Source organism: Onychostoma macrolepis, chromosome 08 (genome assembly GCF_012432095.1).
Source record: "Onychostoma macrolepis isolate SWU-2019 chromosome 08, ASM1243209v1, whole genome shotgun sequence".
NCBI classification, from domain to species: domain Eukaryota; kingdom Metazoa; phylum Chordata; class Actinopteri; order Cypriniformes; family Cyprinidae; genus Onychostoma; species Onychostoma macrolepis.
Window position 1 is genome coordinate 21,993,410 of NC_081162.1, and position 23,852 is coordinate 22,017,261.

The following is a 23,852-nucleotide window of genomic DNA, read 5'->3' on the forward strand; positions in this document are numbered from 1 at the left end:
CAAAATGACGCACTGCATTCAAAATATCACAAACACATCTCAAAAGCAAACATTTGCAAACACCTTTGACATAATATTATTTCCTGTTAGATTTGTGTGTGTTACATAGAGAACTGTGTTGAGTTTTGCAAAAAGTGTTTGAATGAAATTGAAAACTGAGTCAAAGGCCAAGAATTGTGGTTTTGCAGATTTGGTGTGTGGTTCTGGTGTTTTGAGTGTCAGGATTCAGAAATTGTGTGACAAGTAAAGATTTTGTGTGTAAGCAGTTGAGAAAATCTGTAATACAAAACAGAGGTTAAAAATAGAAAGTTAAGAGGTTACAAATATAATATAAATGCATATTCCGGTTTGAGACGGTAGAATTTAAAGAACTGCGTCGAAGAATTAGAGCAAACAATGTAAGAAAGGTTAGACAACGGCGTCCTCTGTTGGGTGTCTTTTAAATAACAAGCTGAGGAGAAGGCACTCGTCTTATTTCGGAAATGTAACGGAAATATACGAGGAGTCTTTCGGGAACGTTACGGAAATACACGACCGTTAATCACTCCGCGACAAAAGCTTAATAACTAAAGTACCAAGACGTGTGAACGCTGATTGGTCACCACGAGATTCCCCACACACTCCTGTAGTGACTGCTGAGGCGAGGCCATTCAGACAACGAGCAACGAGATGCACTAACATCAAATGAGGCTGTGATGTAAAAAAAACTTTCTGAGGATATTTCAAAAGGTTCAATAGAAAGGTATGTGACTTTCATCTTAGTAAACTTTCTATTCTGTCACCAGCAACGGTGCTGCTGCTGTTTAATGACTTTTGAATATGCGAGCACCTGCGTAATATTATGACTGCATTGCGCTTCTCTGAGTTTGAAGTGTATTGTGACGTCTCCATTTATCTTCTGCCTTTTTTGTCATCTGCAATAATGTACATTCTGCATAAACCTAATGGAAGAATAAGTGTAGCCTATTATTTAGGTTTTCTAAAAGCGCTGATAAGGATAATTAAATGGTCATAGTAACACATGAGATTATTATTAAGTATATTATTAATATTATAAGATTCGATTATTAATATTAATAGCAATGATATTTAATAATAATAATAACTTTTATCATTATTTATTGTATTAATAAAATGCAAATACGTAATATTCGCATTTTAATACCTACGAAGGAGTCTGTCTTCAGTAGCCTTTTTTTCTTTCTTTTTTTTTTTTTTTTTTAGGTTTTATTTTAACTACATCCAACACCACCTACTCACTTATGCTCAAAAATACACACAGGGCTGTACTGGTTTAATTCGCTTAAAGGATCAGTGTGGGTTCGGGAGATCTGCACCTTGTGCTCGTTCACGTGGTTTGTGTGTCTGAATCTGTCAGGACCTCTTTAATCTGTCCCTGTTAGACCGGACACGTGGTGTGACAATGCCAACAATCTGCCAGGATGAAAACAAGTGCGCACTGCAGCACAAGACGAACCTGACAAGGCGTACTTTTGGCGTAGACAGTCAAAGTGCTATACAGTTTGATTAATACTCATGCAGTTATACAGATTGATGGAGTGGCTGCTAATGTGTCTGAGTGGTTGCTAGGGTGTTGCTATGCAGTAAATTGAGTGTTCTGGGTTGTTTCTAGGGTGCTGCTCATGACTTTTGTCCATTCTGTTGTATAAAAAGAAAGCTTATTAGGTCAGTAAAGGCTGAAGGTCTGAGCCAAGTTTGGTGGATGTAACTCCACCAAAGGTTGGGTTTTAGATTAATACGCTGAAACACACCACCAGTTTGTCCAGCTAATAAAATAAATAAATCTTGTGCACATACTTTAAGGTATAGCTGATCAAAAATGAAGTCAATGTATGGAATTTGTGATCTATAGGGCAGTGCATTTTTCTCAGTGCACCATGTAAATGTACAAACTTTTATCTCCTTTATTAGTCATGTTCATTCGTCTGCAGTCAGCAGTCAGCAGTTTTATTTGATCATAAATGAACGAGAGTGAGTTAATTAGAGCCTAAATAAAAAAATATTGCACACCAGAGAAACATGATTGCATTTACTTTGGGCACATAATTTAGTTCAGAATATAGCATATCATTAATAAAAGCTTATCAGAGTTCGACCATGTTCATTCAAGTATAGTTAATCATAAATAAATGCAAGGAAGCTGAAGTAGTTTCTTTGGTGTGACATTGCACCACTGTGCCGAACAGAAAACAAGAGTGCATTGTGCACCAAAATAACATAAAATTAAGGAATTGACTTAATTTTATATGTTGTATGTATGGTTTCCTAGGGATTTGTGACATATGGTGGCAATTAAATTTTTCAACGCATAATGTAAATGTAAAAAACTTCTTTATTGGATACCTCTTTTATTCTTCATTTTTATTGTTAACCTGAAAAATGCATGCTGTTCTGAAGTCTAAGACTACATTTAAAATGTAGGCTAATTTAAATCTGGAAATAAACAGAAAAAAACATTTTAAAACAAAGAAATATTGTGAATATTTCTTAGATCAGCCATACCTTGTAATAAAGTATGTGTACAGAGATAAATTAGTTTGTTTTGTTGGCTGGACAAACTGGTGGTGTGTTTAAGCTTATTATTCAAAGTTCTGCATCTTAAAAAGAAGGCAATAAAAAAAGGCTTAATATTTCCTAATTTGATGATGCTGATTTCATAAATATCAATAAAAACTTTCCATCATGGACAGTTTTTTAGGAAATAAGAATGAAGATTTTCCAAATTATAAAGTTTGGGGTTTACTCCATTTAATGTCAAAATTACCTGAGTTTTTTTTTTTTTTTATGACATCATGAAAATCTTTTTTTTTTTTTCTTTCAAATTTTCATTTGTCTCAAATTATCATGATTATAATATAATTTGTAATTAAAGATGTTTTATTGAATTAGAAAATGTGAAATAGAAGCCATTTCACTAGTGGCCGTTTGTGCCATGTTGTGTGTATATTATAAGCTGCTTTTCAACATTTTAGCATTGGTTTGTGAAGATTTGGGGCTGGAATAAGGAATCGACTGAGTGTTGAGGTGCTCTGGCAGGTTGTGTGGGTGTGCTGGAGAAACGCTGAGAAGACGTGCTGATTCAGCACAATTACATCCCACTCTGTCCCCGAGCACCCATTAAAAGTGCTCTCGCTGCTTCCTCAGGTCTCTCTGGACCTGGACCCACTGTCGTAACTAGCTGATCGGAGCAGAGCGATCAAAAAATAATGCGTTGTTGCAGCTTGAGTCTGTGTTGAGTTTGCTGAGTTGCTGAAAACCCCTTCCATCTTTCTCAGCTGTTACACTGATCTTAAATAACTCAAATCTCTCTCTTTCCCTCTTTTGCTGTTTTCTGCATTCCGTCTCTTTCAGATTTCTAATAGGGTCACATCAGGCTGTCCAATATGATGAAAGATTGCCTTCAGTTCCTCATTGAGCCAGCCAAGAAGCTCAAGTTTCGTCTGAAGGTACAGTAGGTTATTCATTCATTCATTCATTCATTTGTTGCAACAGGGGATTTTTTCAGGAGAAACTCATTAATATCAGAAATATTATATAATTGTGTGTATTAGGGATGGGCTAGGTAGAATGCTAGCTATGAGCTATGAACTTCAACTACAGACACTTTTATTTACGATGAGTTGATTTTTATCAAAATAACTTAGTTGTGACGTCGTTTACACCACAACCAACAATATTTCCCGCTGATAAAGTAGTGTACTTGTTTATCAATGAGACACAATGAAATGTGAGACATGTGGCGTATGAAGAAAATAAGGAAAATTAAGGTAAATATCACTTGTGAACAGAATATATTTGTATATGTCACTTTTATACTGAATATAGTTATTTACAGTCAGGGCTCATTTGTCAAAACATATGAAGAAATTATGAAATATGATTTAATTATTTAATATGAAAATATGATATACAGTAATTGTGTGCATTTAGGATAGACTACATAAAATGTTTGGCACAACTACATGTGCTTTTATGTCAGATGAGTTGACTTTTATTAAAACTAGTTTAGTTGTGGCATCATCACAACAATTTTTCCTGCTGCAAATTGAAATGTAAGATGAAGAAAATACGGAAAATTAAGGAAAATATTCACTTGTATATTTGATTATTCTTGTATTTTTTTATTTTGAATATAATCATTTCCAGTCAAGCTTGTTAAACTTGTGGAAAATGTGTAAAATATTGTTAATATGAAAATATTATTTCATTATGTGTATGTAGATAAATAAAATGCTAGCTATTAAATTAGTCGACAGTTGTAATCCAAATACTGTCATTTGCAGCCCATAATGGAACAATACAAAATTTGAGATGTGGTGATGTTCATGACTTTCAGAAAAAAACAAAAACAAGTTTAGCTATTATATTCCTTGATGGAGCCTTAGTTACTCCATAAATCCCTACTGTCTGTGCAGGAGACGCGGAAGAGAGTGAAACACGTGAAGAAGGAGCCGTTAACAGAGAGTCAGCTGTTTATAATGGAGCTCGCGCGAGAACTCAACAGGATCTGTCAGGTCAGACAAATATATGGTTACATTGTGCCTCTACCTGGCTTTTCTCCAGCTCTGTAGTCTGTTATTAAATACATTTCCACACACATTTTCAAACTCTGTGTATCTCTGCTGGAAGCTCTTATGCTGATGTCTTTCAGAGGTCAGATATTCTGGCTTACATCTGGACCGGAGAGGACGTATGGCCTCCACACGCCTGTCGAGAGTTCATTGTGGAGACCGCCAACATCCTGGAGATGAAGGTTAGAACCTGAGCTGAAATGAACCACAGGCAGATGAATTTACTGAATTGAACAACAAATTCAGAACGATTATATTTTGCAAGCTGCTTCATCAAGACTAAAATAGAATTCTGGGAAGTTTATGAGATTTTGAGAAAATTACTGTATAATGAAATATAAATGTTATGTTTATGTATAACAATTTGTGTAATTCACACTGAAAAATGAAATTCATATTTTTATGCAAACATTATAAGAGCAGTGAAATTAATTTGAATTCTACTTCTGGTAACACTTTAGTATAGGGAACAATTCTGAATATTAACTAGTTGCTTATTAGCATGCGTATTATTAACATATTGGCTGTTTTTTAGCACTTGCCATTCAACATCCCTAATCCTGCCCAATAGCTAAACTTAACAACTACCTTACTAACTATTAATAAGCAGCAACTTAGGAGTTTATTGAGGCAAAAGTCGTAGTTAATGTTTTGTTAATAGTGAGATTTGAACCTTAAAATGAAGTGACACTACTTCTTTGTACGGGATATCATTCGAAATGTAAAAAGCATTCTCAGTTAATTTGTGAATGATCCACAATCCTGTTCCTCAGTAAATACAGTCGCCTGATTGCCCTGTATTCACACTCTGTTTTTCAGACAGCTGTTGTTTCTCAGGATCTGCATGGCTTTAATTACAGGCTGATGTTGGTTGGTTCGAGCCTCGTGTTATATTTAGAAAAAATCCTTCTTTAGACACAAACTGCCACCAGTTCCCATAGTAACCAGCTAGTCTGTTTCCATCAGGCTGACTGACAGCTCCAGTGGCTTAAGGGTTTAAAATTCTGTGTCAGTTTTCAAAGGATCAAGCTCTAATCGTGGTTTGTTTTTAAGTTATAGTAGAGTCTGCAGTACTTTTGTGTCCTTGAGCTGTAGTTCGCTCCAGGGCGTCCGCCTCACGGATTTAGTGTACTTTTAAAAAAGCTTGTTGTCAGCACATTGCGTCTGAGAAATCAAAGTAATTGATTTGAGTTAGACACGGGCTGTTTATTAAAAAGGTTACTGCGTCATAAATGTCAGCTCAAGGGGCTCAAGTTATTGAGGCAATTATTTTCAGAGTTACTGATATTGAATCAAAAATACTGTATGTTGCAAAATGTAATTGCATTGAGGGATTTAGATCAGAAGTTCTCTAGATGTGGTTATTAAAGATTTTATGTCATAGAGATGATACAGACATTCAACTGTCCAGATGTAGTTTATATTCATTCCAAAGCCATATGACTGGAGATTTCAATATTCGAAAGCACCATAAAAGTCCATAACCTGCATGCTATATTCCAGGTCATCTGTTTTTTGTTTTTTTTCTCATTATGCAGGAAAATACTGAGACGCCTATGCAAGTTTATGCTGATCTGCATCCAGAAAAGCGGGACTGGAAGAGTCAGTTACTGAGCATGCTGGAGCAGGGAGGAGAATGTGACATGGGCCCGTACAAAAGGATCATTATGGACTGGACCAGAGGACAGCGCAACAGACACCCGGTGAGGAAGATTCATTTGCATATACACTATCAAATCTAACTTCATAAGATGCATTCTGGGTTGCTTTTCAAACAGCATTGAAACCATTCATACAAAACATGTTAAAAAAAACTGCAAAACAAATTCGTAGGCAGACATACATTATATTTGTCTACAAAGCATAAGCCTTTAAAGTAATTTATTCAAGCATTGTACAAGCTTTTGTCTGGTAGTTTATATGAGCCTCTACATAGCAAATACGTTTGTATCCATAAATATGTTAATGGTTACAACATTCTCTCATTTTGTCAGAGTAATTGGTTTGTTAGCGTGTAATTTAATATCAATCCATGCTTTAAATGAGGCATCTTACTCTCTCTATTGGTCTTAGTCTCGGGTTGCTCTCTGATTAAGAATTAAGATATTAACCTTGCTATGATCCTCTTGTCAGACTGGGTTGATTACAAACGACCTCACTGACTGACCTGAGAGAGACATGCACAGCCCGCTAAGCCGTATAAATTAGACTTACCGTATTGTTTTTCATTTACAATAATGACAGATTTGCCAAACGCTTTTAGTTTACTGCATACTGCATGGTGTAGACAATATCCTACCAGGATTTCTGCAGGTCTTAAAAAGTTCTTAAAGGGACAGTTCACTCAAAAATCGAATTTCTGTCATCATTTACTCATACCCAAGATGTTTTAAGCCTGTTTGAGTTTCATTCTTCTGTTGAACACAAAAGAAGATATTTTGAAGGATGTGGGTAACCAAACAGTTGCTGGTAGTCAGGTGGAAAAATATATACTATTGAAGTCAATGGCTACCAGAAACTGTTGACCAACATTCTTCAAAATATCTTCTTTTGTATTAAGCAGAAGAAAGAAACTCATTAAAGGGATAGTTTGCAATTGAAATATGTTAACATCCTCAAATCAAGATAAATTAACTTTTTAAATAATTTTTTTAATAAAGTGAATTATGAGTTAGTGTTGCTAATATAACTTGTGTACTCTGTAGACATTTACATTTAGACAACACATTGACGTATTGTGTTCCTTTCGATTTATTACTTTTTTTTTTTAACTTGGTCTTAAAGTCATAAAACCTCCAGAAACCTTGACTACCTCCAATTTTTCAAAGTACTACACTGTTAAAAATAAATGTTCTTATTTGCATCTATGGTTCCATGCAGAAACTTTGACATCCATGGAACCTTTCCATTGCATAAAAGATTCTTTAAAGTGGGAAAATGTTCCTCAGCTTACTGCTGTAAATGTTCTTCTCATTAAGAAAGCCTTTTTTTAGGAAATGTTCACTGAAAGGTTCTTTATGGAACCAAAAATGGTTCTTCTGTGGCATCGCTCTTTTGCAACCTTTTTTTTTTAAGAGTGTATGCATTATGCAACATTATCTGAATAAATTTGCTCTTTCGTATACTAAATAGCTAAACAGCCCAAACTCACATCATGGTTGAGGCAGATGATTTGAAGCGTCTCAGAGCCGCAGTGTTAACGCTCTTCAGGGAGGTCAACCTTCAAATGGCTAGCTATTAGTTGTCACACATTAACCTGGATACGAGAAAGCATTTAAACATCCATAAAATTACACACCTTTAAGTCTATAGGGACATGTATCCTTTCAATATAGCATTACCTTTCTCATGCCTAATCAATAATTCATTCCTTTCTCAGAGTCCTTGTTTTTCTTAGGAGTAATTTGTGTGTAACTCTATATCAGTAAATACTGTTAGTGAAGTATCATCTCTCGTTCTCTCATTACAAACAACTCCATTGATCTGCCTTTGACACGTGCACAAATGAACATTTTCGAAAACTTTGAAAGCGGCTGTTTCTAAAAATGTGTATTTGCTTCTGGTCTTTCTCTCTCAGCACGGTATCTGGCCGGGTGAGGCGGTGTTGATGATGCTGGATGACGTGGAGTTGCAGTGGAAGCGGGGTCACCTGTCACACCTGCAGTCTGCTGTGGAGCTGCTCATAGGGGTTGTGCTTGGGGAACATCTGGACAAGGTGTGATGCCTCTGAAAACATTTGAAGAGTTCACTTGCAAAAACAGATAACTCCGTTTTTAACAATTTTCAAAAATCACGTTTTTTTCATTGTGCACTCCAATTAATCTCAATCAAACTGCAGTTGGGTTATTTTAACTAACAATAAAACACAATACAAACATGATAACATAAAAAACTAGATTTAGAGTTATCTTCATATACAACATTCAAAGATTTTGTCAAAGATTTCATTTTTTATTTATCTAATAACCAGCAGCACTGACATTACGCACAACTGTGTTTTTGTAGGAGCTCATTCCAAGACTGTGGCTGGGACAAAAACAAAAGACCCAGAAGATCGGTGAGAAGGCAATGACATTAATGTCCCAGAATTGATTTTGAAGGATAGTTATCTACAGATGCTGTAAGTGATTTCTGCTCCACTAGTGGCACCAAGTGGGACTTCAAAAACAAAGCTTATAAATCAGATAGTCTAGTATTTTCTGGAAAACAATACTGTATATTCCAAAAATCACGTCCAGCAGTTTTATTAGTTTAGATATGAAAACAGGCTTTCTGATCATCTTTCTCTCTCTGATCTTCTTTAGATTGCACAGGCTACATTCCACACATAGGTGAGAGGTTAATAGGTTCAATCAATCAAATAAAGAAATTTTTAATGTTGTTTAAATGCATTCAGCAGCCATAGCCATCAAGGCTCTCAATGCAATAGTTTCTGTTATTTCTAATATTTATTTAGTAACACAGAAATGTTGCTTTTCGTTTCAGTGTGGAACTGGGTATGTGATGCTGCAGGTATGTGTCAAAAGTTGATAAGGTCTCTTATGTCTTTTAAGTCACTTATGCTCACCAAGACTGCATTTATTTGATCAAAAATACAGTAAAACAATATTAGTATTAAAATATTTGTAAATATTTATTTTAGTGCTGATTAATCACATTAAAAATAAAAGTTTTTGTTTACATAATATTTGTGTGTGTATTGTTTATTTATGTATATATAAATACACACATACAGTATTTATGTTATTATATTTTATATTATATATAAACATAACATGTTTTCTTAAATATATACATGCATGTATTTGTATATACATAAATACACAGGTCACACTCATGTATTATGTTAACAAACTTTTATTTTGGATGAGATTAATTGTTTGACAGCACTAATTTCTTTTTATTTTAATATATTGTAAAATGTAATTTATTCTGTGTAAAGTTGAATTTTCAGCATCATTTCACCAGTCTTCAGTGTCACTGATCTTTCAGAAGATCATTCTAATAACATTTTGTTGAAACCTTAAAGCATTTTCACTGGATTTTTGATGAATATAATTTGAGATAGAATGTGCCTAATGTTACTTTTCACTAATTTAATGTATCCTTGAGTTTAAGATAATCAATCATATATATATATATATACACAGTGGGTACGGAAAGTATTCAGACCCCTTTAAATTTTTCACTCTTTGTTATATTGCAGCCATTTGCTAAAATCAATGTACACATAGCACCCCATATTGACAGAAAAACACAGAATTGTTGACATTTTTGCAGATTTATTAAAAAAGAAACTGAAATATCACATGGTCCTAAGTATTCAGACCCTTTGCTCAGTATTTAGTAGAAGCACCCTTTTGATCTAATACAGCCATGAGTCTTTTTGGGAAAGATGCAACAAGTTTTTCACACCTGGATTTGGGGATCCTCTGCCATTCCTCCTTGCAGATCCTCTCCAGTTCTGTCAGGTTGGATGGTAAACGTTGGTGGACAGCTATTTTTAGGTCTCTCCAGAGATGCTCAATTGGGTTTAAGTCAGGGCTCTGGCTGGGCCATTCAAGAACAGTCACAGAGTTGTTGTGAAGCCACTCCTTCGTTATTTTAGCTGTGTGCTTAGGGTCATTGTCTTGTTGGAAGGTAAACCTTCGCCCAGTCTGAGGTCCTGAGCACTCTGGAGAAGGTTTTCGTCCAGGATATCCCTGTACTTGGCCGCATTCATCTTTCCCTCGATTGCAACCAGTCGTCCTGTCCCTGCAGCTGAAAAACACCCCACAGCATGATGCTGCCACCACCATGCTTCACTGTTGGGACTGTATTGGACAGGTGATGAGCAGTGCCTGGTTTTCTCCACACATACCGCTTAGAATTAAGGCCAAAAGTTCTATCTTGGTCTCATCAGACCAGAGAATCTTATTCAGGTGTTTTTAGCAAACTCCATGCGGGCTTTCATGTGTCTTGCACTGAGGAGAGGCTTCCGTCGGACCACTCTGCCATAAAGCCCCGACTGGTGGAGGGCTGCAGTGATGGTTGACTTTCTGCAACTTTCTCCCATCTCCCGACTGCATCTCTGGAGCTCAGCCACAGTGATCTTTGGGTTCTTCTTTACCTCTCTCACCAAGGCTCTTCTCCCCGATAGCTCAGTTTGGCGGACGGCCAGCTCTAGGAAGGGTTCTGGTCATCCCAAACGTCTTCCATTTAAGGATTATGGAGGCCACTGTGCTCTTAGGAACCTTAAGTGCAGCAGTAACCTTGGCCAGATCTGTGCCTTGCCACAATTCTGTCTCTGAGCTCTTCAGGCAGTTCCTTTGACCTCATGATTCTCATTTGCTCTGACATGCACTGTGAGCTGTAAGGTCTTATATAGACAGGTGTGTGGCTTTCCTAATCAAGTCCAATCAGTATAATCAAACACAGCTGGACTCAAATGAAGGTGTAGAACCATCTCAAGGATGATCAGAAGAAATGGACAGCACCTGAGTTAAATATATGAGTGTCACAGCAAAGGGTCTGAATACTTAGGACCACGTGATATTTCAGTTTTTCTTTTTTAATAAATCTGCAAAAATGTCAACAATTCTGTGTTTTTATGTCAATATGGGGTGCTGTGTGTACATTAATGAGGAAAAAAAAAGAACTTTCCGTACCCACTGTATATATATATATATATATATATATCTACATCAAAATTAGGCAGTGTTTAAACTGGCAGTGTGCAGTTTTTTCTATCCACTGTCAATTTCTTGAGAACTGTAAGAATCCTTGTGTAAGACATAAATCTAACTAAGTGCTGCTCTGTTCTCCAGTGGAGGTGACTCTTGACCCAGAGACGGCTAACCCTGCTCTGGTTCTGTCTGAGGACTGCAAGCGCATGCAGTGCGGTCTGGAGCGTCGTGAGGTTCCCCACAGCCTGCGGCGCTTCGACGGCTGGTGGTGCTGTCTCGGCTCTGAAGGCTTCTCGTCAGGACGCCGGTACTGGGAGGTAGAAGTGGGCGACCGTGATTGGCGTCTCGGGGTGGCCAAAGAATCAGCTCTCTGCAAAGGCTACAGACCGCTGAACACCCAGAGCGGATACCTGACCCTCAGGCTGGAGCGGGGCTCCGAGCTCAAGGCCTTGACCACACCACCCACACCCCTTCCCCAGTCACTCATCCCGCGGAGGGTGGGGGTCTATCTGGACTATGAGGAGGGGCAGCTATCCTTCTATGACACCCAGAAGCGTGCACACATCTACACATACAGCGAGAGGTTCACAGAGAAGCTTTACCCGGTGTTTGGGACGGTGGAGATGGTGCGTGAGATGGTGATCAGGCCTGCAGACCTGAGGGAGCGATGTCTCTGTAAGGGACAATGTCTGTTCTGCTAATAATGTACGCACAATCCTTACGCATAAAACAACAGTAATTGATCAATGCTTGCAAAAAAATAGAAGCATAGAGAGAATTTTACATTTTTTAGAGCAGCTAAAGCTGTGAAATCTGCACCACTAGCATCACTAAGGAAATGTTAAAATACTGTTGTTAAACAATCTGATTGGTCAAACAGATAGTCCCGCCCATGACTTGTCACAGAGAGAGCTGCAGTGATGATATATTTTTGTAGGCCAGTCTGGAAGTTTGCATAAACCTGATTCCCTCAACAAAAACTCAATAGGATTTTTCCATTGGCTTTTGTAATGATGGTAATTTAAAACTTTTGGATTATTACAGAAAATAAGATCTGTTACCAAAAAGTTCATATTCACAAATGAACACAACTTTTCAAAACACAAATTTTGAAGCCTAAATACAATCGCCAGAAGTAAAAAGCTAAATGTTGGCTATAAACTAACTACGCCATGGTTGCATGACTTCAACGTCACCATCACTTCTGACAATTCTTTCAGTATTTTTTTTTAATAATTCTGTTTGTGAATAGTTTGTAAGACCATGATTATAAAACCCTGTGAGGCTGTGAAAGCAGACATGTGAGAAGATGAGTTTACCTGTTCAGCTTGACCTTTAACCTCTATAGTCCCATTTAGCCACTTGTTAGCAACCGCCTTTTTCAAGACAAGTAAAATATTTTTTAAAAATCATGTGAAGTATTACTGATGTATTTTATATTGTAGAATTAAACATGAAAATATATTGAGCTTGTGTTAAACACAGACCTTATTTCAGGTATTTAACCAAAAACCTTTCAGAAAACCACAGGACTGAAAGTGTTATAATACTAAAAACTCATTTACGGGTTTTGGCCTACAAAAATACATCATCCCTGCAGCACTCTACTGGTTGAACTAATAGGTGTGTTTAACTTCATGCAGCACTGCATAGATTTCTGACTCAACGCATATTGCCGCTAATGCACACAAAACTGTTTTTATAACCGTTCAAAAATATAAGTGTTATATTTTGATATATTTATCAATAAAACTGGTAAAAAAAAAAAAAAAAAAAAAAAATTAGATCCCATTTAATTGGTATTTTTCCTAAATAATATAGGTGGTTTTATACAGGCACTGTATTACTAAATTACTAAAGTAATTAAAACTAAACTAAAATCTAAAACACTTTTAAAATAATAATAACAAAAAAATTACTAAAACTTAAATTAAATGAAAACAGAAACATAAAATTAATTCAGAATATATATTAGTATATAAGTGGTACTAAAATATTGCAGAGTTGAAGTTGAACACACCTATTCTTGCTGTGCAAGACCGGTCAGCATGCAGTTTTCAATTTTTCAGGAAATCAGCCTACAAATGGCATATTTGTCTATGCATATTAATCTGGGATAGAATTGATTTTAACAAATTACATTCTTGTGCAGCTACTAAAACAAATTCTTTAAAAAATATAATAAGGGCTTGTTTGCTCAAACATACTGATGCATGAGTGCTGGTAATGTGTTTGTTATTCCACTAAAAAGTTGATATTTTAAGTGCTTTTGTCACATTTCTTTTCTGCAATTAGTTTAGCTCGAACTGCTTAGTGTACAGATTCCATTCAGACTTTGTTTTACAGATAATCTTTTTATTTTAAGAAATTAAACTTGTAAAATCTACTCACTCAAATTTCATAGAACGTTCAAAATTCAAAATGGAACTGACAGTGATTGTCATTGTAATATTTCTATACTGAATTGTTTTATTTGCATACTAAATTGTGATTGATTTTTTCTTACATCTATCTACCCATATAATATGTTCATTTACATTGTTTTTAAGAGCATGGCCTAAAATAAGATTATAGCCAAATCCAAGGTATTCTTTTGCTAATCTGAATACACTATTTTTCCCCAAATCTAGATTTAGCAAGTATTGGATATAACCACATTCAACTCCATGTTTTTTTTATTTGTCAGTAACATAAGAAAGCATATAGAGGGCAGTGTCAGTACATACTCCTCCAATCAATGTAAAGCATTTCATTAGGTCATTTCACAGTGTGCTAAAAACATTCAATTGCACCTAAATCTGTTTCCAATAAACAAAGCTAACACACAAGGAGTCGACTGTGGTAGGATGATTTATTGGTGCGCTGAACTAATATGCAGTGAGATGTTTTGCATACTACGTACTACAGCTTGAATATGATGGTGTGAAATGCAATTTTAATATAAAACTCTAAAAAAAGATATTTTTTTCCCCAAGTCAAAAGTGCCATACAAATTATTAAAGGCAGTAAAAATATAATTCAGTGGTACATAGGTGTGAGATTATTGCCAGCAGTGTACAAACCTGGCAGATTTTATGTCATCTGAAATGACAGCCACACGCCTGAAGTTACAACAGCACATCTTGCAACCAGGCAGTAAAAAACAAACCTCAGTAACATATTTACAGTCCTAAGAATCGAGTCCATATGTATGCGCTCTTGTGTTGCAACATTTTTTGCAAATGAGTAAAAAAACTGAAAATGCCTAATGAGTTAATTCAAGAGACATGGCATACTTGATGTGAAAATACGTATAGAAAACGTACATGCTCAAATAACTTGATACATCTCGAAAGCAACATCAACGATATAAACATCATGATATGAAACCTGCCAAATTCAAACCTCGTCAAAATGAATGCAATCTAGCTCAAATGAGAAATAACATTTCTCACAAACACTACATGAAACATGGATTGATGCCAAAAGTTTGAACAAACACCTGTTTGGAAGCGATAACACTAAAAGGTTTCAAGTCTTTACATTCAACAAAGGCTTGAAGACTTTGGTCTTTATGAGCAATAATCCGAGGAATCCAAGCACTCAGCTGTTCTCATGCTCACATAAACACCATATGTTGTGCACATTGGTCTGTGAAAGTTTCTAGTTTGATTTTAGCGTGTTTTGGTACTGCTGCTCTGCCATGTGATTTCAGCTGAAGGCAAAAAAGGAAGTTAAATTAGGCCTCGAAGTACTGTCTCTCCACCTTCTTAGTGACGGTGCTGCTGGACATCACACCCCTCTGCACCATCTCCACCTGCCGCGTGATGGTGCCGCCCGACTCTGTGATCTGCCTGCTCGACATCATCATCATCCCGTCTAGAAAAAAACACACATCAGACACAGAGAACATGGTGTGAAACATTTATACTGCAATAAAGTCTAGAATTTAATTAACTGAAATAGAAAAAAAAAAAATGGAATGAAATCAAATGTATTAACTGCTTTAAGTTTATAATACATTTTTATAACATTATCATACATACGACATACTGTGTGGTATTTCCAGAAATGTTAGATAATTGATATACCACCAATATAAATGTGTATTTAATTTAATAAATTATATTAATAAGCAGCAAATTAGGAGTTTATTGAGGCAAAAGTCATAGTTAATGGTTTGTTAATAGCAAGAATTGGACCTTAAAATAAAGTCCGACCAACATTATTCATATTAGGTCTATTTTAATAATAATCAATAGGTTAAATCAATAGTTTTTTTTTTTTTTTTTACTTTCTGAAAACAATGTGCTGAACATTTTGTGGTATTGTGAAATTAAAACCTGTTAATTAAAATAAAAAAATTGCGTTCATTAGATAATATTGAACTTAAGTTTACAGATTTTTTTGATAAGTATGTATTTTACATATCACAAAATAAGCATAATTACCTAAAATGAATTAATTATGTTTCATAGGTTTATATTAAATATTATAACATATTGCATTCATTTAATAAAAAATAGTAGTAAATCTTAATTTCACACTGTGGTCTAATTTACTCCAAAGAGTCAAACATAAATATTAATCAATAGGTTCAAATGTTAATTTTTTATTTATTTTTGTGGTTTGTTAGTATTCAACTGAAATTTGTCTTTTTTTAGAAAAATAATAATTTGAGAAAAAAAAAAAAATCTACATATCACAAAATACATAAGCATAATTAGACATTAAAACATGCTGTGAGGCCAACTCAACTGAAACTGTAACTGATAAATCGAAAAGGAACAAACTCTTCGATTGTGAATTTTGCTCAACCCTGGAAGATGCAGTGTGTGTTGTTACCTGGAGACACGAAGGGTTCTGAGAACATGGTGTGTGAAGTAATCTCTGTTGGCAGGTTGAACACGTCTTTCTTTGTGACTGAATGACTGCTGTATTGTGACATGGAGCCTGAGAAGGACCAGAAAAGAAGAAGAGATGATTAAAAAAAAAAAAAAAAGCTTCAACAAACAAAGTTTATTACCAGTGATATTCCTCAAAGACGACATAAGATACAATGCAATGTATTTCGGAGTTAAACAAAATATTCAGCAGAAAGTAATACAGGGCAAGATTTGATTTTATCAATTGCAAATTGATTGACCCATAGTATTTTATATTACTGAAACATTGAACAGTTAACAGTGAGATACATATCATAAAAAGGCACACACTATCATATCACTCTCTCTGTCACACTGTTGTAATGTCCAGCATACCTCCATCTTGGGATTCGATGGTGATGATGCCTTCTCGCTCTGGTCCAAAGCCCTGCGTGGTCTGGGCTTGAACTTTGAATTTGTATGGCATGTTTTCTTTCAGGTCAGACACAGTCAAAGACGTTGCAGCGTTGCCATTCACCTGGAAGGAACGAAGATCTCCTGCAAGGACACCAAAAATAGAGTCTTAACAAGGACGCTAAAGAACAGGGGTTGTTTCTGATTATTGCAGTTGTGACTGCTGTGGACATTTATGTGAATTCAAAGTTCAGATATGTCAAAAGTCAAAAAGAAAATAAAGAAGGTGGGGTGTCTGACCTCCACCGTGCAGCTGTTCACAGGTAACCACGTAGCCCAGGATGTCCCCGTTGGGTTTGCGAGGTTTCTCCCAGCTCAGCTGCAGTGTGTCTGGACTCAAAGCTGTGAAGATCAAAGGTCCTGGAGCGCTGGGAGTGCTGAGTGTGAATGGAGATCCTGAATGACAGCACACACACATACATGCATGGTTTAGTAAATGATACATGCACACAATAATGTGTTCATATTTAATGAAGATTTCAGGATAGTTGCCACTGCTAATGCTGGTATCAACTACTTTGGCCCCTATAGGTCCAAAAAATAATAATTTCAGATTGAAGGTGCTCTCACCTGGCATTGGGCTCAGTGGACTCTTGGGGTCGACAGCAGACTCAATGGTGATGACTCCCTCTCTCTCAGGACCCCAGCCCTCTCGACTCTGGGCCTTCACTTTGAAGATGTAGGAGTGGTTGGGCAGGAGATCCTGAACCATCACAGAGTTCTGAGCAGGATTGTTGACTTCAATACGCTTTACCTCACCTATAAAAGAAACACAAGACAATCAAAACATTAATAGACATCAAATAGACATCATCTGTTATTATGCACATCATATATAGAGTATATAAGTAAACTGCTAAATTAAAGTATATAATATGTATACGTGTGTGTGTGTGTGTGTGTGTGTGTGTGTGTATGTATATATATATATATATATATATATATATATATATATATATATATATATATATGTGTGTATATGAACATTTGAGATCATAAATTAACTAAATGTAAAAATTAAGTTGATCTATTATTTTACTATTCAATTATTTCAGCAATTTATTTTGATACACATTTAATATGGCAATAAGTTGATAAATTATACTATATAATTGAACATACTTTCATAAATTTTATTAATGAATAGATATGACAACTTTAAACTTTAAATCACCTCCATTGAGTAGCTGGTACAGGACGCAGTAGCCCAGTACATCTGTCTCACAGTGGGGCTCCTGCCAGCTCACTTTCAGGGCCGTGGGCCCCAGGGCAGAGAACACCAGTCTGCTGGGAGTCTCAGGAACACCCGGGTTGAAGCGAGAGTCTGAGGGCATGAGCAGTGCAGACGGTAAAATGTCAAACCACAGAACAGACATATTTAATTTTGCAGCCACAAATTGTTTTATTGGTTCAGCACTGGGGAAACAGCAGGGAATTGGCTGAGGTGTGTCAGTCTGTAAGTAAGTAAAACCAGAGATGCTTCAAACTGAACTACATTTTTCAGTAGTATGACAGTAGCTCAGCTGCTTCTAAAATAGTTTGATCAGATACGTTTCCAGTAACAAGCTAATTCTCACAACTGTTTATTATAAAAACGTTTTGATGTCATATTTTGTTCTTACCAGGTGAACTAATAAAATAGTCAAATGTGCTCTACCACAATGCAGGATTTTTGAGAAATTAAAAATTGTTCATTCAAACACGCAAGTAAATAAACCAGATCTAAAATAAAGATTCACTGATTTATTTGGTTCCCTGAACTGCATTTTGTCTTTTTTACATACATATTTTAAAGTAAATAATCTATAATCCTTTTTATATAATTATGATTAATAAATAAGTTCAAAGCTGTCTGAAATGTTAGGTGCCTAATAAATATTGCTTTATTTAATTTAATTTAAATATATAGTACACCTACGAAAAGATCTGCTTTTAACTACTTTACATTATGAAAGGAAGTTACGGTTTCAAAGTACCCTCTTCTGACGCACTGCTGGTTGTTTCCAGGTTCACTCACCCTGAAGAACACTATCCAGGTTCTGCAGTGCATCGTTGATATCTTCAGACTGAGTACGAGCTCTGGAGCTCAAACTGTAGCTGGTAGTTGTACTCTGGCTGAAGCTAGAGACCCCTGAGAAAGAGCCAAGCCACGGCAGGGTGGGGTAGGGTACGGCAGGGTGTGGCGGGAAAGGGTGGGCAGGCAGCCGTCGCATGACGAGAAAACAGCGGGAGAAAAAAGTGTAGAGAGAAGACAAATGGCATAAGGGGGAGAAAAAGAAGAGCAGGATTGAAGCGAGAGTGAGCCAAGGATTCTTGCCAAAAGCTGCACCTTGCAAGGAATTATATCAAATTTCATTGGCTTTGTGCACGCAGATCTATCAGGCTTAATTTACCTAAGTTGTCCAAAAATCCACCGGACAGGTTTCCCATGACGATAGAATCCCTCACACCATCACTGTCTGTGTAATGCCTGTTCTTCCTCATGATCACTTCTTCTTTGAGAAGTCCACCGTCCCTAAGATCATATTTGTGTGTCGTCGAGCCTCCTGATTGTGATGAAAAACAAAGATTGGTTAATGAATTATGGAGACAGTTGATTCAAAAGTTTGTTTTTGAAGCATATATACTAGTGCTGTCAAATCGATTAATCACATCCAAAATAAAAGTTTGTTTACATATTATATGTTTGTGTGTACTGTGTATATTTATATGTATATATAAATACACACACACACACACATATATATATACACATATACATATATATATATATATATATATTACATTATATATTACATATTAGAAATATATTACATATATTTCTTAAATAAGGTTATTTCTTAAATAAACTTTTATTTTGGATGTGATTAATTGCAATTAATCGATTTGACAGCACTAATATGTACAAAGAATGATTCATAAACCCTCAAATGAAAATTCTGTCATCATTTACTGACCCTCATGTCATTCCAAACCAATATGACTGTCTTACTTTCATGGAACACAAAAACAGATGTTCTGAATAATGTTCATGCTGCTCTTTTCCAAAATAAAGGTACAGTAGACCAGAAAGAAAAATTATAAAATATCATATTATAAAAGTGGTCCAAATGACACTAGTCTTCTGAAGCCATACAATTGCTTTGTGTGAACAACACCTTCGCTTTTTTACTTTAAATTATCTGTGAATAACAAATTGCACAACCGTTCAAAAGTTCGGAATCTGTGCGATTTTTACAATATTTTTAAAATACATCTCTGATGTCCAGGCATTATTTATTTGGTATTACAATAAAAACAGTAATATTGTGAAATTTTATTACATTAAAAACAAATGTTTTCTTTTTTAATATATTTTAGTTCAAGTTCAAGTTCAAGTTCTTGAACTTTTTAAATAGATTTTAAAATCCAATTTTATCAATTGTATCTAAATTTGATCAATTTAATACATTCTTGCTGAATAAAAGTATTAATTTCTTTTGAAAAAAAACAAACAAACTTGGAATATAACACAATATATAGTGCACATAGACTACTTTCATGATAGTTTTATGGTGTATATTTAGAGCTTGACAGTCATTGATCATTCTAGGTACATTATATAGTAAGGCATTTTGTGTTGTGTTCCACAAAAGAAACAAATACAGGTTTGGAATGAAATGAGGATGACTAAATGATAACAAAATTGTAATTTTTAAGTCAACTATTTTTTTCTCTGATACCTTTGCCGGAAATGTACGTTGTGCTGCTGCTGTGATTGGTCACACCGGGTCGGGGTAAGGAATGGCTGTATGTGGATGAGGAGGAGCTGACGTTGCGGGAAAGGGAACCGCTTCCTCCTGGGAACAGGAAATTCTGGTCCCACTTTCCATTTACAAACTGATCTGTAAGAACATATAAGAGAGAACACGATATCATGAATTAGCACAGCAACATTAGCGCATTAGAATTCACAGTTGAAGTTAGCGCTCCAGAATAAGGCTTTGAACTGCGCCCCAGAGGAGGGAATCACCTCAACAGTCCCAAACTGCGGAAAGCCTCTCAATTCAGACGAAGAAACACTATTTTTATGGTAGCAATGGAGTTACCAGTCAACATAAAGATACCAATTAGCACTCTGATACTCTTGATGCCAATTAGCACTCAAGCGACTTTGCTAGCACAGCTTTGGGTTGACGTTGGGTGTAGATGGCATGCTGTCGGCCAGGGACAGGTCTTCACCTTGTGGCAGGGTCTGTGCATGATTATCGATGGCATCTGTGGCCGGGCTCAGGCGGTGGGGGATGATGTCAGCAGGCAGTTTCCAGGACACTTTACGGAGATCCAGGTCCGAACCGACTAGCTGGACATGCTTCCAGCGTGAGCCTTCGGTAATCATGTAGGGAGGCAAGCAAGGCACAGAGGATGTGTGTGCTGTCCGTGCTCAACTTAATTCACCCAAAATGGAAAATTCTGTTATTAATTACCCTTTTTTCAAACCCCTATGACTTTCTTGAATACAAAAGGAGATGGAAGGCAAAACTTTGAAAAGGCAAAGTGAATGGGGCTACAAAGCTCCAAAAATTACAAAAATAAAATGCATTTTAATTTCAAGTTTATTTGATAAAGGTATATTTATATCCAACACGGACCATAATCATGGTAGTTTTTTTATGTTTTATGTAATTTTTGAAGCGTCCATCCCCAATCGCTGTGATTTTATGGAAAAGATCCGAATCTCCTTCTGTAAATGTTGACAGAATTTTTATATTTGGGTGAACTGTTCCTTTAATAACTAGAGTTAGGCAAAGAAGGAAAGAAGAAAAGGTGGGAAGCTGATGTCTTCTGAGCCCATCCATGATGCTAGCGACGTTTAGCAAGGCCGAGGAAACAGTCTGATCATTCTTGCCAAATGAGAGCCAAAGGAGCCCAAACGTTACATTCCTGAACGCTGCACAAACAATAAGTTCAACTTCCATAAAGAGCCCAGTCACCCAGCTTTACAAAGCCGTAAGGAAAGAAAACGACATTGTTCCATGGCAAAGGCAAGTGATTGTGGGGTCTTCAGGGGACTAGAAAGAGCCTTTCGATTTCAACAGTAGCTGCATTACGAATGATGTAAAGACATCATCCTGTTACGCTGCAGATGAAGGCAGACCATGCCCATGTCTGACTGCTATTGGCCAGTATTTTCTACAGGTCAACATAGCACGGAAAAGCTTTTGAATGCTTGAAACAATTCCACCTACATGTTCAGGCATGCAATACAGACAAGCATTGACATGTTTCGAAAAACATAAGTCTTTCCCTATTATCCCTGATGAAAAGACTACTATTGTCAGGATGCTAGTGTGCTGGTGTCCCCTTTACCAAGAGTTGCATGGCCAACCAGTTTACCCATGCTGGTTGAAATTTATCCTGGTAATTTCAGCAAAGATGTGCAGAAAACACACTACTGTTCAAGTTTGGGTCCAGCAAGATTTGTATGTTTTTGAATAAAGCCTCTTATGCTTAACAAGGCGGCATTTATTTGATTAAAAATACAGTGAAACAGTAAAATTTTGAAATATTATTTAAAATAACTTTTTATTTTAGTATACTTTCAAATGTCATTTATTCCTGTGATGGCAAAGCTGAATTTTCAGCAGCCATTACTCCAGTCTTTAGTGTCACATTATCCTTCAGAAATCATTCTAAGATACTGATTTGGTACTCAAGGAACATTTCTTTTGTGCTGCTTAATTTAACGGAATTTATTTGAAATTGAAATCTTTTGTAATATTATAGAACCCTTTACTGTCGCTTTTGACCAATTTAATGGATCCTTGCTTAATTAAAATATTAATTTCTTTCGTACTGACCCCAAACTTTTGAACAGTGGTGTACATTGACTTCAATGTGTTGCAACAGTGCACCACATCACAAAAGATACCCACCTTCAGTCAGATCTGTGACGCTAGGCCTTTGGCTAACCGTTGGGGATCGCAGTACTTCATTACTGTACATCAGATAGCTGTCATATTCATCGCCAGCTTCTGCGTCCACAATGGGAATGTCGGGAATGATAGGAACTGTAGGAGTGATATAAACCAGAACAAATACCACAATCAATTCACGGTCAGAACAATGATTTATTAAACAATTGCTCGGTCTGAACTTGAGTCTGAACTTGAGTTCAATTCCCTCCCAGATGCTTACTTGACATGGGTCTGGTAGGTTGTGTAGCCAGGTTGATTGTGGCTTCTCTGTACGGGCCCCAGCCCACCTTATTGCGAGCACGCACTTTGTAACAGTAGGTCTGAGAAGGCTGCAGGTTCTCGATGAGCAGCATGCGCTTTTTGGGGTTGTCAATCATCACCTTCTTAGAAGGTCCTATAGGCTCTGAACAGAGAAAGAAATATGTGCAATCAGAGGAGCACTAAATATTACAATACTGACCCACACAGATTCTATAAATAGTTTTTAGGACTCGTACTCTTGTCCTCGTCGATGGGTATGTAGATAACCTCATATGAAGTAATGACACCATTCGTCTCTGCTGGCTCCGCCCAGCTGACCTGAGTGACAGTGGGGCTGATGACGTTGAAAGCCAGGCGACCGGGTTCACCAGGTACTAGAGAGGTATAATAATGCAGATGAGCATGTTTGTAAGACAGAAACTTAAAAAAAAAAAGCATCAACGGGTATGTTAGAAAAGGCAAGTAAGAAAAGTACGACATGCATGCTTCTTAAAAAAAACAATAAAATTCAAAATTAGAACAAACACAAAGTCCAGAGACTGATTTACCATCCTCTAGAGTCTGGCATTGGATGACATCGCTGTAATTGCCCTCTCCGAGTGCATTGTAGCCACATACACGCATCTCATAGTCGCAGTATGGGTAGAGATTAGTCAACTCGGCTTGAGGAGTCTTCACATCCAGCACCTGAGCATCAGCCTCAGGGTCTCCATAAATCCAGTACTTCACCTAGAAAAACAGCAAATCACAGCTCAATTCTTAACAGCCTTTTTAGCTAAACTACTGTTTATTGAAATATTAATTTCATTAAATATTGCAACTCTAAAACTTTACAAGCAGAAGTGGGCTGGGACTAAAAAACAGCACAAGATCTATTCTAATATGACAGTGTATAATCTCATACTAGCCTACAAACACTTCTGTTCAAAAGTTTGGGGTAAATTTTTATTTTTTTAAATGAATAATTATAATTCAGCAAGGACATTAACTTGATCAAAAGTGAGAGTAAAGACCTATAATGTTACAAAAGATTTCTATTTCAAATAAATGCTGTTCTTT

General features: G+C 36.3%; 2 protein-coding genes across 5 annotated transcripts in view; one reads left to right on the forward strand and one right to left on the reverse strand.

The window, feature by feature from the left end:
- The first annotated feature begins 517 nt into the window (after positions 1-517).
- zgc:194990 (uncharacterized protein LOC568410 homolog) lies at positions 518-13,947 on the forward strand. The gene is made up of 10 exons (XM_058785201.1): positions 518-742; positions 3,373-3,467; positions 4,437-4,535; positions 4,673-4,774; positions 6,131-6,295; positions 8,170-8,307; positions 8,598-8,649; positions 8,897-8,923; positions 9,078-9,104; positions 11,399-13,947. The coding sequence occupies exons 2-10, from the start codon at positions 3,405-3,407 to the stop codon at positions 11,956-11,958; spliced, it is 1,233 nt and encodes a 410-aa protein (XP_058641184.1). The 5' UTR covers positions 518-742; positions 3,373-3,404; the 3' UTR covers positions 11,959-13,947.
- A 147-nt stretch (positions 13,948-14,094) lies between these two features.
- Positions 14,095-23,852, reverse strand: part of itgb4 (integrin, beta 4) — a 33,495-nt gene continuing 23,737 nt past the window's right edge. For 3 of the 4 annotated variants that reach the window (XM_058785185.1, XM_058785187.1, XM_058785186.1), the window contains exons 30-42: positions 23,342-23,522; positions 23,030-23,167; positions 22,753-22,935; positions 22,491-22,625; positions 20,298-20,459; positions 18,969-19,121; positions 18,593-18,706; positions 17,750-17,899; positions 17,146-17,334; positions 16,816-16,971; positions 16,498-16,659; positions 16,082-16,189; positions 14,095-15,115 (exon numbers count right to left, since the gene is read on the reverse strand). In XM_058785185.1, the coding sequence (XP_058641168.1) occupies positions 14,976-15,115; positions 16,082-16,189; positions 16,498-16,659; positions 16,816-16,971; positions 17,146-17,334; positions 17,750-17,899; positions 18,593-18,706; positions 18,969-19,121; positions 20,298-20,459; positions 22,491-22,625; positions 22,753-22,935; positions 23,030-23,167; positions 23,342-23,522 (1,971 nt within the window). In that variant the 3' untranslated portion in view covers positions 14,095-14,975. The remainder of the gene's footprint in view (positions 15,116-16,081; positions 16,190-16,497; positions 16,660-16,815; positions 16,972-17,145; positions 17,335-17,749; positions 17,900-18,592; positions 18,707-18,968; positions 19,122-20,297; positions 20,460-22,490; positions 22,626-22,752; positions 22,936-23,029; positions 23,168-23,341; positions 23,523-23,852) is intronic. The other variant, XM_058785188.1, reaches the window with a different exon arrangement.

What these genes read in the sequence shown, in the direction of transcription:
- zgc:194990 (XM_058785201.1), top strand. Translation starts at nt 3,405, where the DNA reads ATGATGAAAGATTGCCTTCAGTTCCTCATTGAGCCAGCCAAGAAGCTC. An exon ending in AACTCAACAGGATCTGTCAG is followed by an intron (nt 4,536 to 4,672) that starts GTCAGACAAATA and finishes GATGTCTTTCAG; the next exon opens with AGGTCAGATATTCTGGCTTA. An exon ending in GACAGCGCAACAGACACCCG is followed by an intron (nt 6,296 to 8,169) that starts GTGAGGAAGATT and finishes TTTCTCTCTCAG; the next exon opens with CACGGTATCTGGCCGGGTGA.